This window comes from Lipomyces doorenjongii (assembly GCF_038497915.1).
Source record: "Lipomyces doorenjongii strain NRRL Y-27504 unplaced genomic scaffold V1508scaffold_17, whole genome shotgun sequence".
NCBI classification, from domain to species: Eukaryota; Fungi; Ascomycota; class Lipomycetes; order Lipomycetales; family Lipomycetaceae; genus Lipomyces; species Lipomyces doorenjongii.
Genome location: NW_027118084.1, coordinates 148391 through 166508, shown reverse-complemented (window position 1 = coordinate 166508; position 18118 = coordinate 148391). Strand labels below are relative to the sequence as shown.

Here is an 18118-nt window from a genome sequence, read left to right as displayed (position 1 = left end):
ATCACGTGCAAGGCTGTTCGACTGAGGATCATCCAAATGTGGATGCGAGAGAGGAAGCCGACCATTCCTCATTGGGACTAGTATCTCGGATGTTCACCGCGACAGCCTGTAGGTCATAAATTTTGCTTCGGACGCGATGATTTTCCAACCTATCTACAATCAATTGCATCATTAGTCCACCCCCCCTTCGCCCCCCCCCCCCCGGCGAGTAAAGTCTCATGATTCACGCAGTAATTGCCTTGCCCACAACTGAGTCAAACGATCCTATATTTACAGATATGTATTCCACTCACAGCCACCATGAACAGTGAGTCTCGTTTATCACGTTGATCATGTAGATCTGTAGATCACCTCTCACCTTTGTGACCACTTCGCATGAAGCAATGACTGGACCTACAAGGACATGGAGATCCTCTATCAATCACAACCTTGGATATCATCATTTCAGCTTTATATGATCATCCGCTTAAATCATCTTCGACCAAGACGTAGGTACCATCAAGACGCAGTCTTTAGTCTCGTTCTTGTCCAGCTTAGCTGCTGACTCTTTCTGTGCTGTAAGGGTGCACATGAATAACGACTTTTACGAGTATTCGTAAGCCGAATACGAATAAATTGTTGCCGGCTGCTTATATAATATTCGTACGAATAAAATATGCATTAGTCGTAATTGTTCGTAAATCCTAAATAGTACTAACATCCTCAGATTATAGACATCTCACAGCAACACCAGACGCCTCGCAGTCTCCGCGGTCAACACCTTCCTCCGAGAGCCTAGTAAATCGCGGTTGCGGCCACTATTAAACAATCTTTCTACTGACACTCACGAGGCTGGTATAGCTAAATAATCTCTGGCGGCAGCTGCCATTCGCGGATAGTCATCACTACGTGTTCTCCACCACGATAGTAGCTAGTTTTCTCCCTTGTCACTGACTCATGTACCATTAGAACATTTCCATCTTCAAAGTACCGGTGAGAAGCAAAATCGTTGACAAACGTGTGTATAGATGCCAACCCAGGAGCTAAGACGAAGCAACAACACTCGGTGTCCATTGGCTTTTACCTTACCTTACTGCGAATAATTGCGAATCGAATACGAATAAGACCCCCTAAAGAATACGAATATGAGTTGCGCAAAAAGTCGAATAACGAACAAGCAAAATCTTACAAATTTTATTCGTGTGCAGCCCTGCAGTGTGAAGGAAATAAACCTTGAACTTACGTCCAGGAAACAAAAAATCAGCGTGGAAGGTATGTCGATACCAACAGCATGCAGCCCCAACAGCAAGTTTTAGTAACTACAACTACCTTTCTTAACCTGGCTCCGCTTGCTTTCTTCTTCTCTTCCCCTTCATCTCGGATTGCTTCGCGCATAACGTCAATTGCAAACTTCCTATAATTCGCTACCCGGACTACTGCGATATTCCATGTTCTTATTCGACGCTATTGCAAATTGGTTCCGCGTTGTTAAAGACAGTTTTTGAATTCGTAGTAACTCCAATGTTCTTATTCAATGGGGAAGAGCCAAATCAAGTTCATGAAGAATGACCTCTCTAAATGCTGGTCGCAATGCCGCATCAAATTCATCCAAAACGGCATTCCTACAATATCAGTAATGTCTGGAATATCCAAGACACAAAAAATCGAGTAATCGCGAGTTATGCTCTCGTTCCGTAACTGATGGCAATAACTAGCTTTGTTGTTTATAGATAGTGGTGCAAAGGTTTCTTCCGAGAACGAACCTAAACATATAACTTATGGAACATCCGATATCTGACGTAACCACTTGATTCATTGGACCCTCGCCTTGGCTACCAGAAACCTACTAGATGGAGGAATTTCTGGGTTTCTTGTCGATAGCACATAACAACTCAATTCATTTCGTACAGAAAGGTGACTACTTACGTCCTCATGGCAAACCAACTTTCCTAGCCCTCCATGTTGTTCGTCTTCAATAACATTTGGAGTCAGTTGATCAAATGTCAAACAACATGTTAGCAAGGGCGGAAGCAAAATTGTAAGAGACATCACCCACATCTTCGAATCCCCACACATTCACCTCCAGTATCCTATACTACAGTCGGGAACACTGTTCATGACAGTATTCCAGCCTTCCAAGCGAACTCCCGAGAGCTATTATAATTGACATTAATTTGGCCAATGCGTTATAAGGTACTCAATGGGCTCGTAGTTGCACTCGTACTCTTCGTAGACTTTCTAGGCACTTAGATAATATAACTTGCAATGTCGATTGATAGTCTAGGACCTCGTCGACTTCATATTCTGTCGCATTGTCAATTTCCACTGCAGGCAGCGGGTTTCCGAAACGGAATATCGGGGTCCTTAGTTTTGTCGAGCAACGAAACGTGGAATACCGGATAATAGTCATGGATGGAGGAAGGGCTAATAGATAAGCATTCTGGTTCTGTTGTTCGATAATTCAAAAACTCTAATAAGCTATTATCTAGTTCTAGGATTTAACATTTTGATGCTCTTTCATGACAACTAGATCTTCTCGCCGACGTAACGTGTTTTCGATGTCTGTTGTTGAGACTGTGGTAACCAATCTCATTACAATCAATATTTTGAGGTGGCCATTCCGCGAGCAAAACTTGGCCGTTCAGGATACCCTTGCCTTACTGGATGGAGATGGTGCGGCTGCGGACGCCTTATTAAACTTCAAGTTGCTTAAATCACGAGTCGGGGATCATACGCAGCTTGTTGATCAACATGAGAGACAATAGCTTGAAGGCGTCAATCTTTTAGCCTATCCGAGAATAGACCCACAACTGCAGCCAAGGGAAACATGATAGAGTTTTCCCCGGCCGATGCTCAAAATTATTGAACCGGAAGTCATAGCAGGAGATGGCTAGCCAGCGCAGACAACGAGCAAAATACAAGCGATGGTAGATACAGCGAACGAAGACATAACTTACTACAAATATGAGGAATAAGCAAATATGGAAAGAGGTACACTGGGTTATGTGAGTGTGTGAGTGTGCTGTCGGAAGAACATAATAACGTTATTAACCAAGTAGAGTTTGCTAATCGAGAGAAAGCTTGACGTGGCTATGCAATAGGTTGTGGCAATTAATACGTCTGAGATAGCCGCATCCCCTTCAGTTATGATACTGAGTATACTTTATACTAGTCCCAAAGAGGAATGGCAGGCTGACTCCCTATTAGATCGTACAAACCTTATTCGTAGATTCGCGAACCAATTGCCGCGGCTCAGCTGATCGAACCAGTTGCATGCCCATCTCGGCGTTGCGTTCTCCGCAAATTTCTCGGGCATTAACCAGCTAGCGGCCCACGAAAAGTTGCCGATCCCCTAGTGTCAGTGCTTTCGATTCACGAGCCGATTCGTGTGACTGCGGCAATACATATCTTGGACATTCGGCGGACTCTGGTCTGCGAATCACGGAAATTCGAGGAAGGAAGGCAAACGACCCCAACAATGCACTTGCGACCTAGCTCCATGTACTCCCTAGTGAGGATGCCTTCAACAGCAATTCACCGACGCGTAGTGGTCAGCCAACAACTCACGAGCTTCACGTACGAGCGGACGTATCGAACGACCGCTTTCCGACGCAATCTGTCGGAGGATGAGAGCGCGATGCTGCAGGAGCCGCGGGAGGAGGATGAGGCTGACGTCGTTATTGTTGGTGGAGGCCCTGCTGGCCTTGCTGCTGCGATTCGATTAAAGCAGCTGGAGCTGGAGCGCGGCAAGCAAGTGCGCGTCGTTCTGTTGGAGAAGGCGAGCGATATGGGTACGCAGTTCCTCCGAATCACATGCAAATTTATTAAATTGAGAGGATTTTCTTACAAGTGAAAGATAGGCAATCACACACTTTCAGGAGCTGTTATCGAGCCAAAGGCTCTAAAAGAGCTACTGCCCGACTGGCTGGAAGACCCACCAACAACTTTGACCCCGGTTAAGTCGAACAAGATGCGATTCTTAACCGAGAAATACTCGATCCCATTACCTGAGCCGCCGCAGATGCACAATTCCGGGAATTACATTGTCAGTCTCAGCGAGGTCGTGAAATGGTTAGCTGCTAAGGCTGAGGAGCTCGGTGTGGAAGTTTATCCTGGGTTTTCAGTTAACGAGGTGAGTTTATGTGGCAATTTCAGATCTGGACAAGCGTTAATGGACGAAGCTTCTATTTGACCAAAGTGGAGCTGTTGCGGGTATTGCGACGAATGATATGGGTGTTTCAAGAGCAGGTGCTCCAAAAGACAATTTCCAGCGTGGTATGGAGTTCAGAGCAAAAGTCACTCTGCTAGCAGAAGGCTGCCATGGATCGTTAACCAAGGGCGTGATCAAGAAGTACGATCTACGACGAGGAAAGGATGATCAGACATATGGTATCGGTCTTAAAGAGGTATGGGAGGTTCCCGAGGAGAATTGGCGGGAAGGCGAAGTTTTGCACACTATGGGTTGGCCGCTGACCTCGAAGGTGTATGGTGGTGGATTTATGTATCATTTCGGCGAGCGTCTAGTGAGCGTCGGTCTTGTCGTGGGATTGGACTATGCAAATCCATGGATATCTCCATTCCGTGAATTCCAGCGGATGAAGCACCATCCTATTTATTCCAATGTGCTCAAGAATGGCACATGCGTTTCGTACGGTGCTCGTGCTCTCAATGAAGGTGGTCTACAGTCCGTCCCGAAACTCATATTCCCCGGCGGTGCGCTCATCGGGTGTTCAGCTGGATTCGTCAACGTCCCCAAGATTAAGGGCACTCATACTGCGATGAAAAGTGGCATGCTTGCAGCTGAAAGCGCGTATAACGCTATCACATCGGACACCACGAACGAGTCAGCTATTGCGCTATATGACTATGAGGACAATTTTAAGAAATCGTGGATCTTTGAAGAATTGAACGAAGTCCGAAATGTCAGGCCGTCTTTCCACAATCCGCTAGGCATGTATGGCGGCATCCTGTATTCGGGTCTGGACACTCTCCTATTGAAGGGTCGCGTCCCATGGACGTTTCACCACAAGGCGTCGGACGCGGCGTCTACGCAACCGGCGGACAAGTTCAAGCCGATTGATTACCCGAAGCCGGATGGCAAGCTCAGCTTTGATCTGTTGACTAGTGTCGCGCGAACAGGAACGATGCACAACGAAGACGAACCTGTGCATTTGCAGGTTAAGGACTGGGTATGTGCTTCACAATCCGAACGTTTGTTAAACTGCTGCTAACATCAAACTAGGACGCGCACACGACGTCGTCTTACCCGAAGTACCAGGGCGTTGAGAGTCGGTTCTGTCCTGCTGGCGTGTATGAATACATTCCTGATGAGACGAAAAAGGAAGGTGTGCGGTTCCAGATCAATTCGCAAAACTGCATTCATTGCAAGACGTGCGATATCAAAGTTCCCGCCCAAGATATTAACTGGGTATGCCCAGAAGGTGGTGATGGTCCGAAGTATATGCTCAGTATGTCCTCTTTGAACATATTATTAATTTTTAGCGCTGACGATCGAACTAGCTTAATTAATTGATTTACACGTATGCGTATGAATGACAACATTCGTTATCTGTTCTTCATGTGGTTGCGTAAGGTCCCAGGGTTTTGGTTTAGAAAATGCCCTGTCTTGGTACTAAATCGTTTTAGTGTAGCTGGTTCGTACAAAATAAAACTTCATTGCATTTAGAGCAACCTGTAGCAAATAATGAATATAGGCAATCACTTGGCGTTAGCTAGCAGAACTTGATATCGGATTGTATTGTCGCGAGTCATTTGTGCGGGCTGCGGACTCAGGGGGCGCACTTTGTAAACAGTTAAATTGCTGCACGATTACGTTGCAGAAAGGGGGCATTTGTTCGGCGGCGATCAATCTAACAGAACGCAAGCGCCTTAACATTTCGACAAACTAATAGGTAGCTCAAAGACTGGGGAATCTGTTGCTATGACCCCTGAGATCGATCTTGTCCCAGAGGTGTCGTCTCTTTCAGAGATCTACCGGACGTCAGATCACGCCCCGCGGTATCGGAAGTTGTTCGAGAGGTTCAAAGAATCCTATGGCGAATATCCGGATTTTGTTAGTAGGAGCCCGGGACGGGTTAATCTAATTGGAGAAGTATGGCTATCCCAGTAGTAGGTACGCTATAGTTTATTAATCTGCCGCTATAGCACATCGATTATTGCTATTTCGCTGTTCTGCCAATGGCGATCGAAGCCGATATTGTGATCCTCGTTTCCAAGAACGATTCGCGCAAGATCAATCTGCTGAACGGCGACTCCAAGTTCGAGCAGGAATCGTTTGCGCTCCCCGACGATGGGGCTTTCGTTTCGATCGATCCGACAGTGACGACGTGGGCGAATTATTTCAAGTGTGGTCACTTGGTCGCGCATCAGTATTTGTCCGAGTCCAGACCTAGCTCCAAACTGCCGGTGGGTATGGACGTTTTGGTTGACGGCACAGTGCCGGCTGCTGCCGGACTGAGCAGCAGTGCAGCGTTTATCTGTGCAGCTGCGCTTGCGACCTTGCGGGCGAATGGCATCACCAGTGTGTCCAAAGAGCAATTGACTACGCTGGCTATAGTCAGCGAACGGCATTTGGGAGTATTTTCCGGAGGCATGGATCAGAGTGCAAGTGTATTTGGCAAACGCGATCATGCATTGTGAGTACGTTTATTATTCTGCAGATCGATGGACGGTGTTACTAATGAGGATAGGTATGTCCAATTTCAGCCCCAGCTGGAATGCACGCCTTTCAAATTCCCCGACACCGAGCCGCAGTTGGTATTCTTAATCGCAAATTCGCTGGTCACGGCAAATAAGCACGAGACTGCACCAATCAACTACAACCTTCGTGTCGTCGAAGTGTCGCTTGCAGCCGAGATTCTGGCGCACAAATACTCTGTTTCGATACCTCAAGACAGCGGTATCGGAACCGGGACGCTGCGTGGGTTTATGGAAGCGTATTACAAGGAATATGAGGGTGCGCTGCCATGGGATGGAGAAGTCTTGGAAGGAACAATCAGGTTAGAACGAATGGCCAAACTAGTGAGGACAGTGTTTGTCCAAACTGACGGATATACGACGGCCGAGGCTGCTGAAGAGCTCGGCATTACTGTCGATCAGTTGCACGATCGATTTTTATCCAAGACCCCAGGTACGCAAATCCCCTGAAAAAAATGAGTGTAAACGTGTGATTCCTAAGGGTCTTCATAATTAGTTCGGTTTGAGAAATTGCAATTGTATAGTCGCGCGCTTCACGTGTACGAGGAGGCACTGCGAGTTTTACAATACTTGACGCTTCTGCGGCATCCACCAGTCGATTCTGTATCGTTATTTCACGATCTAGGACAGTTAATGAACAAGAGCCACGATTCGCTGCGAGGGTTATACAATAGCTCATGCAAGGAATTGGATGAAATTTGCGAAATCGCTAGAAGTAGTGGAAGCTATGGTAGTCGGGTGACTGGTGCCGGGTTCGGCGGGTGCTCTGTTCACTTGGTAACGTCTCAGAAGGTCCAAGACGTTAAAAATGCGCTGATAGAACGATATTATAGGGTGAGATTCCCAGGTATTTCAGACGCTGCTTTGGAAGATGCACTTGTGATCAGCAAGCCAGGCATTGGAAGTCTTGTATATACTGGAGGCATGCCTTAGAGTATAGAGATGTACAAGGAGTATTGGGTGCATTGTTAGCGTACCATATATATGCGTTGACCCAGTCAAGAACAGGACCACAGATCTAGCCATGACGCTTCAAAGATTATTGTCGTCACACAAAGTTATCGTCGCGCATAGTTTTCATTAAAAGAGGTCAATTTACAGTAACCATTACGAACAATAAGCGGATGCGCAAAGCTCAGTGCATTCGACTAATGTCATTAAGTTTAAGTACAACCATATCTAAACATACGGCGCGATCATATCAGTAACAGCCAAATCCATCGTTATAGGTCAACAAACAAACTGTGACGAATCCAAGAACTTCCGCTGTCGTGATTTTAACAAGTTTCCACCGCATTTATACCCACGTTCTAATAGAAGTCTAACAAATCTTTCGTGTACCATGCAAACTATGCAAGCGAAACACCACCCCAATATAAATGCAAAGGACTAACAAACCAAGTAGAATACACAATGTAGAAATGACCAACAAATGACATCAATATATCATATGCAAAAAGAACAAGGCAAATCATTAAGATGCTGGATGCATGCGATCAGACCATAAAACTAAACACAAAGATCATATTCCTCGTGAGAAACACAGCCGGCGAACCGGCAAACTAAGACAGGACGAGAGAGCGCCTATGGAGTGAAAGTTGGTGCGCTCGTGTAAGTCGCTGTGTAGTCGGACGTGGTCGTGGTCGTATAACCGTAGTCTGAGTGGGAAGAGTAGTAGTAGTCACCGTTGACCATAGCAGTGATGTTGACACGGCGGGGAAGGTCGTGAGTGGACTTATAGTTGGAGTAGTCTCCATAGCCACGGAGAAGGCAGAGCGAGAGAGTGACAACTAGCATGGCGAAGATAGTGCCCAGGATGAGAGAAAAGACGGGGCGCTTTCTCCGGTTGGTAGTGATCAAGGAAGCAGCCTTCTCGGTTAAGGTGTAGTTCTCATAGTCGCTGCCGAACACGGTGCGGACAACACTGGCAGAAGGAGCGTACGGGATCTCATTGGACTCAGCAGCAGTGGAAGACACCGACGAAAGACCCACCTGCTGGGACTTGATCAAAGGAGAATCCTCATTGATAGTGTTGTAGTTAGGAGCGGCCATATTGCGAAGATTCTGTGAGGATGTATAGGCTGTGACAGAATATTATCTATGTATTGTTGGTTGGTGTGTGTCACAGTAGAGGCAAAGGAAGACTCTGCGACGGGACGATAGACAGATAAGAAAGAAGCGCTTGACGTTTGACGATCGAACAAGAACAGAGCGCGCGACACTTGTGCGACCGAAATTGGTCAATACTCGGGTTAGGGTTAGAGAGAAAACGAACAGGTACTGACAAATGCGATCGGATGGGAGATGTGCCTAGACCGCGCTGGGGAACGGTGTCTCCTTTTAAAGACTGCTGGCCTCCCATGCGAAGGGATATTTTGTTATGTTCTGCTGGACGATGGAGGCGCATTTGCGGGCCGATTGTTGATTTGTTGTTGTGCAACATGTGTGCGACGTGCAGGCACACTGCGCCGCGACTGGCGCGGTCTTGTGCAACATTGTTTGCACGTGCTCTCCGCTCGCCGCCGCCGGGCCGGCAACCAAAAACGCGAACAATGTTTGCCCTATCCTCCGCCTTTCCCGAGGCACGTGTGCCCTTCGAAATAAATGCATGCAATCTCGTCAGCGCCTCCAATTGGCTCCCAAGGCAACGTAAACCCATTGTCAACAAATATTCCACTGCATTTTTGCAGTCCGTAGCAGCGATGCGATTGTCGATGCCCGGCCCGAAACTGTCTGCTCTACGCTACTTAAGCGGTCACTTCACATTCATTCCTAACCGTACACCGTAACGTGCTGTCGTCACGAACTGCCACTCGCTGGAAATCTGCGCGATCAGCCTGTGCGTGTGTCATCTTCGTGCGAGTCGTCGCCTTTCAGACTGTCGGTGGATTGATGAGCTGGAGACCTGTCAGGGGTCCGTTAACTTGTCGACACCAGCAACACTTGAACATTCTTGGTTCAGATACAGTACTTTTAGTCTTATTTCGTAGCAATTCCGAGCTGTACATTCATTCGTTTTATTAATATATTTGGTTTTAACCATTTGCAGAATCAGGTTTTGTATTTGCTTCTTGGTTGGCTATCTCTCTGGCCCGTAGTGAATCAAATAATTACTCCAGCTGCTCAATCTTATTTAGTGACTGACACCTTTTGCATTTGCGACAGCATTGGCAATCCTACCTTTCTACCAAACGATTTTCGTCAACTCAAGTCTCCTGACTTGCGGTGATGAATGCCATGACCCACGACGCGTTCCTGAAGTTCTCGCGTGGACCGACGCAGGGCTGACCCTGAACCTTGCTCGTGTAAACAAATTCTCGCCAGGGGCTCCCCGGGCAACGGCTCCATCTCATCGAACCTCAGCCGCCCCATCACAGTCTCAATGCCGGAACAATCGTCTTAGACTCGAGGGTGACAACATCAGGAATTTCACAACTGGTCTCGTCCATGCATCGCCATGTCGTCCGGCGGCGAGGACAACGGGGACTTGGACATCGACAATGACGACCCGTCCTTCACACGCGTCCTGCCTCCTGACCTCACCAATTTCAACCGCGACTTTTCGCAGATTATCGATCGCCTGTCGCCGGATCGGCAGGCATTGAGGCCTGTGTTGGAGAAGCAGCACGATGTGGATGTGCAGTATTCTATTTCAGGTGAGCCTGGCTATGATAGTAGCCGAATAAGAGCTGAGCCGAGACCCAGATATTGATATCCTGCGATCAATTGTCCAACTCGCACTACGGTCACGGGAACATACAGACGCAAATAGCTTTATTACAATATTCAAGAGCTACGAGGCCGTGCTCCATCGACGCAGAATCGACACTTCGAAGGATACTTTCTACTTTAAGCTCGTTGTCAGGCTGTGCAGGTCACGAGGCAACACATGGGCAGAAAAATTCAACAACCTGTTGCGAGTGCGTTCAATAATTCCTTGAGAGAATATCGTGAGATAAAATTTTAACTGACGGGAATAGGAAATCAACGCATCTCTCATATCCCGAAAAAAACCAGAACTGAAAGCACGGTACAGAGACTTCCTCTTCGGTTTACTCCACCGCAAGCTGCAACACTGGCGTGCAAAAGCTCACGATCAGAAAGCCCGCTCAGTTGCTCTTCGGCGCGTAGCAATAAAGTACGACAACGCTACACTCGCGTCGCAGGCCTTCGAAGTATGGCGTACGAAACTACGGATATTTACTGCGCGGGAGGTGACTTTGTCAGAATTTATTAACCAAATCGAAGCAAAATCACATTTCGATCGATGGAGACAGAAGACGAAGGATCTTCGCACCAGTCGTGACAAGGCCGCAAATTATTTTCGAAAAGAGGCAATTCTCCGAAAATGGCGGACAAAGACACGAAAATTAATGCAACTCGACGATCGTGCTGCGCAGTTTGAAGAAGCCCGTCATGCAAAAATATTACGGCAAGGCATGCGCACTTGGGTCTACAGAATGTATTTCCGCGGCGCAACACAACTTTACGATCAAAATCTCGCTCATAAGTACCTCGATACCTGGATCTTCGCCCTAAGCGACATTGAAAATCTCGCCAAGCGCGCAGACATGTTTCGGCGCGAAAAGTCGCTGCGAACTGTGCTCGTGATTTGGAGAAAAGCTACGGCAGAGGCGTCCGGCCTATGCGACGTAGCGGCTGTATTCGAGCGACGGGTGTTGTTGCGACGGAATTGGCTGGTGTGGATTCGCGAGCTACAGCTCGCAAATGCAGCACATGCACTCGACCTTGTCCGCGACATATCCTCTGTCTCCAAGGCCCTCGATACTTGGCGCGCGCGAGCAGTCATGGTCACTCAAGCCGACATCCATTACGAAAGATCGCTAATGACTCGGCATTTGAAACGAATGCGAGAAGAACTGCGGATGGCCGTCATAATTGGCATATTTGAGAAGCGCAGAATACGTAATGTGCTCTACACATGGGTTCTACATGAGCGAGCCGCATTATTATCACGGGTAAATAGTCGGAAATTTGTCGGTCGCACATTCAATAGTTGGAAACGAGCGGCAGCTAGGCGAATTGACCATGACCGTCAAGCCGTCAAGAAAGTTTATGGCGAAACAAACTATCGTGTTGCCAGTTCTGCCTTGAAGACCTGGCGCGCAAAATCGAATATGATCAGACAGATTGAGAGTACTGCGCGGCAGCATGACCAGTTAGTGCTTAAAACATTGGTCCTGACCCATCTCGTCTCCAACTTTCGACGGCTCAAGCAATTGGAAGCTAAGGCAACTAGTCTTTACCAAGCCAATATTTTGACATCGTTCATAACACTCTGGCGCAGCCGTCTCCGACTAAAACGAGATGAACTGCGTGAAAAAATCTTGCAAGACTTATTGGCCCGCAGACGCATCCAGCGGTGCCACAATATACTGGAAACATGGGTTCAGCGTACGACAGAAAAACTCGACTTGGCGATTCTCGCAGACGAGTTTTTTGAGGAATCTTCTTGCAAATTGATGTTCTCTGTCCTGAAAATGTGGAGGAACCGGATCGTTGAGTTTGCCGAGTGTGAAACAGCTGCAGACGGATTTAACAGGGCAAGGATCATTTCCAGCAAATTCAGAAAATGGAATGCCGGGAAACTTGCGCACGACGAAATGCAGCAGCGTGCCGTCGTTGTGTACGATATCAACAGCCTCCTGCGCGCTCAGAGCATCTTACGACGGTGGAATATGAGGGCCCTACAGATTGGCATATTGATTGCCAAGGCCGATGTTTTTGCTGAAAAGTGGTGGAACACGCGGACGCGAAAAATATTCGGCCGGTGGGTCGACGCCATCAGAGACCGCCGTCGGGAACGCGACCACGAGAGGCAGGATGTGGAGACAGACGAGTACGCTGAAGATGACGACGACGATAGCGGCACAATCATTGCTCCTACAATAGGAGGTACGGATGACTCGTTGACATATACACCCACACGACGGCGGTCAGGTGGGCGGGTCTCATTCGCGGGTCTGACGAGGATTGACTTGGCGACTCCGAGTGTTGAGAGGTGGGCCAGATTACGGAATAGCCCGATGTATGAAGGACGACGGAAGCTCTTTGTTACGCCGCTAACGAGGAAGGAAAATAAGGAAGATATAGGCAGGACTGTATGATATTTGTATTTTTAATTTATATGGGCAGGCGTTCTGGGTCATGGTTCTGTAGAGCGGACATACTATTAATATGTACGATTTTGGATGTGTATGTTATATAAAAATTAATCCCGTGTACCACTAATTATTATTTACAAACGCTAATCGGCCGCTCCAGCAGCCTCCGAATCCATTTCTGCGCTCTCGTCCACGCTCTCTCCGAATCTACGTACCACTTCCCTCTCCAACTGCGCGTATATAACGTCCGAAGTCTCGCCAGCGACGCTCCAGAGTACATCTCCCGACTTCTTGTAATATTCTACCAACGGCTCCGTACATGCGCGATATTCCTTTAGCCGTTTCCTGAACACAGCCGGATCATCATCCGGCCGCCGCGACAGCGGTTCTCCGGTAATATCGTCGCGGCCACGCACTTTCGGCGGGTTATACGTCAAGTTGTATACACGTCCAGAAGGCACATGCACCAGTCTGTTTGTTATCCTGTTCAACATTGCATCCTCCGGAACTTGTAGCTCGACGACCAAGTTCATGCCCGCATTGGCCGGTTCGAGTTCTTGAGCGTCTAGCATCTCTGCTTGAGCGTGTGTACGGGGGAAGCCGTCCAGTAACCACGACGTTGAAGGCGACAGCCAGTGTCGACGACGCAGTTCAGACGCCACGACTTTGGTCATGACAGCGTCCGGCAGGAGCTTTCCTTGGTTGATAATCGAAGACGCCAGTTGTCCTGCAAAACTGCATTAGCAAATCCGTCATCAAACACCAAACAAATGCAACAATAAACGTGGGCATACCGATCTCCGTGCCATCCTTGATATGATGCCGTAGAATATCGCCTGATGAAATGCTCGGAATCTCGAATTGTTTGCGTAATCGTTCTGTCTGCGTTCCCTTGCCCGACCCAGGCGGTCCAAGCAATAGCACGCGTGCTGGCCGCAACAAGCGTGACATCGTCTGTCCCAGTCGCCGGCTCACCTGGAAGGCTCTCTGTAAGATGAACAACTAAATATGTAAACGAACTCTCTTCTACTGCCGATTTCAGTATCAGAGCCGCGTTGGCGCGAATCGGTGGGTGATAAAATAAGTCGCTGACAGATCAACGGCGCTGCCTTGGCTAAATCAGTCGGGCGACTTTGGCCCCGCCTTACCGGCCCGTCCCCCCCTGAACCTGCGGGGAGCCTTTGTGCGCTGCAACGTTCTGTGTTCTGCGCGCGCACGACGCGATTCAGGGGTTGGTGTCAGTCTTGAGCCGCGAAGTTGTTGAATGTTGGCAGCGCTACCATTTCGATAGTTATCTCCGTCTATAGCAACAGATTATCTACTAGATCGACCCCTCCAACAATCTTTTCTAGTTTACTTGCTTGCGTATCTGTACATCCTTAAGGAGGAACAACGGTGGGTCATACCATTCTTTAGCATACGGGTTTACAAATTGTCTGGCTTGAATGTGGGTTGTTGACTGCTGCAGCGGGTTAAGCTAGCTGTAACCATATCTGCAATACGACCAGGAAAATGATGCAGATGTAGTTTCGAGATAACTGAAGGTCCAAATGCATTCAAATTCTCCTGTTGCGAGTGTAATTGTTCACGTTTACGTGCGGACGTCTAAATCCGCTACTCTCAAAAGAAGAATGGTCCCATGAATGTCGTTATATCACTGTATAAACCGAAATATAGAACGACACACAAGTTAAAAAATCACAATCCCTTTTATACATCTTCACGGTTTGATCTAATGTATCAAATCTAGGCTATCTGTATACATTCTATCACTTTAAAGCTTAAGCAGCCTCAACGAGAATCTAGCATCTTGTATATTCTGCTCCTCGTCAACAATGACGTCCTCCGTAACCTCGGCGTCATCGCGCTTCTCGACCGGTCGTCGGAGAGCCTTACTCAGCAAAGCTTCGTGTTCGACAAAAACCTCAGTCAGGCCAATCTTGTCCTCGAGCATCTGGTACTGTACTCGCACATCGTCGGTAGCGTTCAAGCTCGCTTTCTTGCGGAGACGTTGGACACGGTTGATGATCTCACGCGCGAGACCCTCAGTCTTGAGTTCAGGGTAGATAGTGGTATCGAGAATGATGAGCACGTCCTGGTCGGTACTAGTCTCGTGGCCATGCGCAACGCTGTCGGCATCCAATCCTCGGATAACCTGGAGATCGCCTTCCACAAGGTCGATGCCGTCAACAGTGACTGTGCCAGTGTTCACGAATCCTTTGACCTCGTCCGAAGTCAATCTCGGCAACGCGTTCTTGACGCGCACGATATCGCGCTTGAGTTTCTTGCCAAGCGTGGGCCAGTCAGCCTCGCATCTGTACACGACACCGTACTTCTCTTCGTCGGACGTCAAGATAAGGTCGCGGATGTTGAGCTCCTCGACGATGTACTGCTGCAATCCACGGATATCGTCCAAGTACTGTGGATCGACGTGCATGACGACTAAAGTCTTCAGTGGGACCTTCAAACTGATATTCTTCTTCTCGCGGAGAGTTCGGGTGAGCTCAATGACCCTCTGCATGCGTCCGACAGCCCGCTCGGTCGCCTCGTCAGCGAGATCGACACGGGCAACGGGATACTCAAGGAAGTGTACAGACCGCGAGTCCACTGGAAGGAGCTCAGCTGGAATGAATGGGCGGAGTCGCTGGTAGATGTTGTCGGTAAGGAAAGGCGTAAAAGGAGCAAGCGTGAGCACCAAAGTATATAGAACCTCAAACAATGTATTCAAGGCAACAACGTTATCTTCAACGCCAGACTCGCCCTTTAGTCGTTTCCGGTTAAATCGAATGTACCAGTTGGTCATGTCGTCGATCAAGTTCAGCAGACGAGGCACGACAGTGTAGAGCCGGTATTCTGACATCTCCTGGTGGACAAACTGTATAAGGGTCTGTAGCGAAGCCAGGATCCACTTGTCCATAACGTTTGCACTCATCAGATTTGGGTCGTACTTGAAATCAATGCCTTCGGTCTTCTTGAGAAGTGCGGCATGTCCTTCCCAGAACTTGTATGAATTCCACCAGGGCAAAAGAACTTTGGAAACGACCTCCTTGACACCTTCCTCCTTGAACTTGAGCGTTTCTGCGCGGATAACCGGCGAGTTGATCAAATACAACCTCAGCGCGTCAGATCCATATCTGTCCATGACGAGACCAGGGTCGGGATAGTTCTTGAGACGTTTCGACATCTTCTTACCATCAGCCGCAAGGACGATACCGGTAACAATGCAGTTCTTGAATGGCGACGTGTTGAAAAGATGAGTACCCAGGACAACCAAGGTATAGAACCAACCTCGAGTTTGGTCGAGACCTTCAGATATGAAGTCTGCAGGAAATGCAGCCTGGAACGTCTCCTTGTTCTCGAATGGATAGTGACCGCTCGCGTACGGCATACTTCCAGACTCAAACCAACAGTCGAAGACTTCGTCGACGCGACGAAGGACGCCCTTGCCCTGTTTGGATGGAATCGTGATGTGGTCAATATTATCGCGGTGCAAGTCGGTCAACGGTCCGCACCCAGAAAGCTCCTCGAGCTGCTTCGCCGAGCTGATCACGACGATTTCCTCGTAGTCGTCAGACACCCATAATGGGATAGGAGTGCCCCAATATCGGTTACGAGAGATATTCCAGTCTCGAGCGTTTGCAATCCAGTTCGCAAACCGCTTCTCCTTAATAACTGACGGAACCCACCGTGTCTTCGCGATGTTGTCAAGCATGTCGGGGATGATCTCTTTGATGCGAACGAACCACGCAGGAACGGCACGGTAGATAAGAGGCGTGTCGGATCTCCAGCAGAACGGGTAAGAGTGATTGAGCTGACCATCGACAACCAGCAGACCCTTGTCCTTCAAATGTTTGATGATTTTGCGGTCAGCAGCCTTAACATATTGGCCAGCAAAGTCAGACACCCGGTCGGTGAAGTTACCATTGTCATCTACCGGGTTTGGTGGAGGTCGAAGGTCGCTGATAATTCCGTTCTCCTCGGCAACGTTAAAATCGTCCTCACCGAAAGCTGGAGATTGGTGGACGAGACCAGTACCACTGTCATCTGTAATGTAAGTGGCGTTGACAACTCTGAAAGCAACATCCTTGTATTCGTCGTAGAAGTACGGAAACAGCGGTTCGTAGAGCCAGCCCTTCAGTTCGGAACCCTTGTATTTGGCGACGACCTTGAACTTTGCCTTCTTTGGATTTTTGTAGAGAGTGGTCAGCAATGACTCTAGAAGAATGTAGTTTTTCCCGGACTTCTCATCGTGGATCTTGACGTACTCAAAGTCCGGATGTGCCGCGACAGCCAAGTTCGACGGGAGTGTCCATGGCGTAGTCGTCCATGCTAATAAGGCAGTACTGGGGTCATCCTTGAGATAGAACGCGACCACAACTGCGGGATCCAGAACATCCTTGTAATTCTGTTGCGCCTCGAAGTTAGAGAGTGGAGTAGTACAACCGGTCGAATATGGCATGACACGAAAGCCGCGATATATGGCCTTGTTCTCGTACAATTGGCCAAAAACCCACCAGACCGACTCCATAAATGACATATTCAGAGTTTTGTAATCGTTGTCAAAGTCGATCCAACGGCCGAGTCTACTAATGGTGCTACGCCACTCGGACGCATATCTCATGACGATAGCGCGACACTCTTCGTTGTACTTTGCGATTCCCATCTTCATGACGTCTTCTTTGCCGGTGATGCCGAGGCGCTTGTCGATCTCGTGCTCAACGGGGAGACCGTGGGTATCCCAGCCGAACCTTCGCTCGACGTAGTGACCGGTCATATGAGCATAGCGAGGAACAATGTCCTAAATGACATAAGATACCAAATCATGTAGTGGATAGACTGGCATGAGCGTACCTTAATGGTCGATGCCAGAATGTGGCCATAATGAGGTGTACCTACCCTAAGATTAGCAACATTCTTTCAATTGTCCCGTATCTAATGATTCAGTTCCTTGACGCCGTATAAGCAGCTCAATTACATTGACTGCCAGTGCAGCTACTCAACTACGTGGCAAACGATTAATAAACGAACGTTACATACCAGTAGCAAATGGTGGACCGTCATAGAACGAAAACGGCTTTCGGCCCTCGGAGAGTTTCAAACTGGTCTGGAAGGCGTCCCACTCATTCCACAGAGCGAGAACTCGCTCTTCCTCACGGGGAAAGTCCATTTGGTCCGGCGTATCAGTGGAGCAGAGAGTAGTTTGCCAACTAGGAAAGAGTAATTCAAGAGTCAGAGGTTATGGCCTTTCGAGATTTCAAATTTTGTGCGCGACAAACTTAGGCTGAGTCACCCGGCGT

The 18118-nt window shown here is 48.3% G+C and overlaps 6 protein-coding genes across 6 annotated transcripts; 3 read left to right on the top strand and 3 right to left on the bottom strand.

Annotated features, from left to right (window-relative positions):
* Nucleotides 1-3209: 3209 nt before the first annotated feature.
* V1508DRAFT_415335 (uncharacterized protein) lies at nt 3210-5824 on the top strand (the record flags this gene model as incomplete). The annotated part of the gene is made up of 5 exons (XM_066940052.1): nt 3210-3770; nt 3840-4111; nt 4161-5168; nt 5222-5447; nt 5500-5824. Exons 1-5 carry the CDS (start codon nt 3458-3460, stop codon nt 5502-5504), a joined length of 1824 nt encoding a protein of 607 aa, XP_066796554.1. The 5' UTR covers nt 3210-3457.
* V1508DRAFT_368943 (ribosomal protein S5 domain 2-type protein) lies at nt 5825-7874 on the top strand. Its single transcript, XM_066937426.1, has 4 exons — nt 5825-6091; nt 6145-6635; nt 6690-7129; nt 7193-7874. Exons 1-4 carry the CDS (start codon nt 5921-5923, stop codon nt 7627-7629), a joined length of 1539 nt encoding a protein of 512 aa, XP_066796553.1. The 5' UTR covers nt 5825-5920; the 3' UTR covers nt 7630-7874.
* Nucleotides 7804-9048, bottom strand: V1508DRAFT_438761 (uncharacterized protein). Its single transcript, XM_066942189.1, has one exon. It carries the CDS (start codon nt 8746-8748, stop codon nt 8281-8283), a length of 468 nt encoding a protein of 155 aa, XP_066796552.1. The 5' UTR covers nt 8749-9048; the 3' UTR covers nt 7804-8280.
* A 706-nt stretch (nt 9049-9754) lies between these two features.
* Nucleotides 9755-12894, top strand: V1508DRAFT_78431 (Sfi1 spindle body protein-domain-containing protein). Its single transcript, XM_066943056.1, has 3 exons — nt 9755-10352; nt 10402-10616; nt 10677-12894. The coding sequence occupies exons 1-3, from the start codon at nt 10154-10156 to the stop codon at nt 12822-12824; spliced, it is 2562 nt and encodes an 853-aa protein (XP_066796551.1). The 5' UTR covers nt 9755-10153; the 3' UTR covers nt 12825-12894.
* A 10-nt stretch (nt 12895-12904) lies between these two features.
* On the bottom strand, nt 12905-14005 carry V1508DRAFT_455164 (adenylate kinase-domain-containing protein). The gene is made up of 2 exons (XM_066942607.1): nt 13616-14005; nt 12905-13548 (listed from the first exon to the last, which is right to left on the bottom strand). Exons 1-2 carry the CDS (start codon nt 13770-13772, stop codon nt 12965-12967), a joined length of 741 nt encoding a protein of 246 aa, XP_066796550.1. The 5' UTR covers nt 13773-14005; the 3' UTR covers nt 12905-12964.
* Nucleotides 14006-14348: 343 nt separating this feature from the next.
* Nucleotides 14349-18096, bottom strand: V1508DRAFT_415325 (tRNA synthetases class I-domain-containing protein). The gene is made up of 3 exons (XM_066940051.1): nt 17859-18096; nt 17673-17713; nt 14349-17619 (listed from the first exon to the last, which is right to left on the bottom strand). Exons 1-3 carry the CDS (start codon nt 17986-17988, stop codon nt 14596-14598), a joined length of 3195 nt encoding a protein of 1064 aa, XP_066796549.1. The 5' UTR covers nt 17989-18096; the 3' UTR covers nt 14349-14595.
* Between the last annotated feature and the right edge of the window lie 22 nt (nt 18097-18118).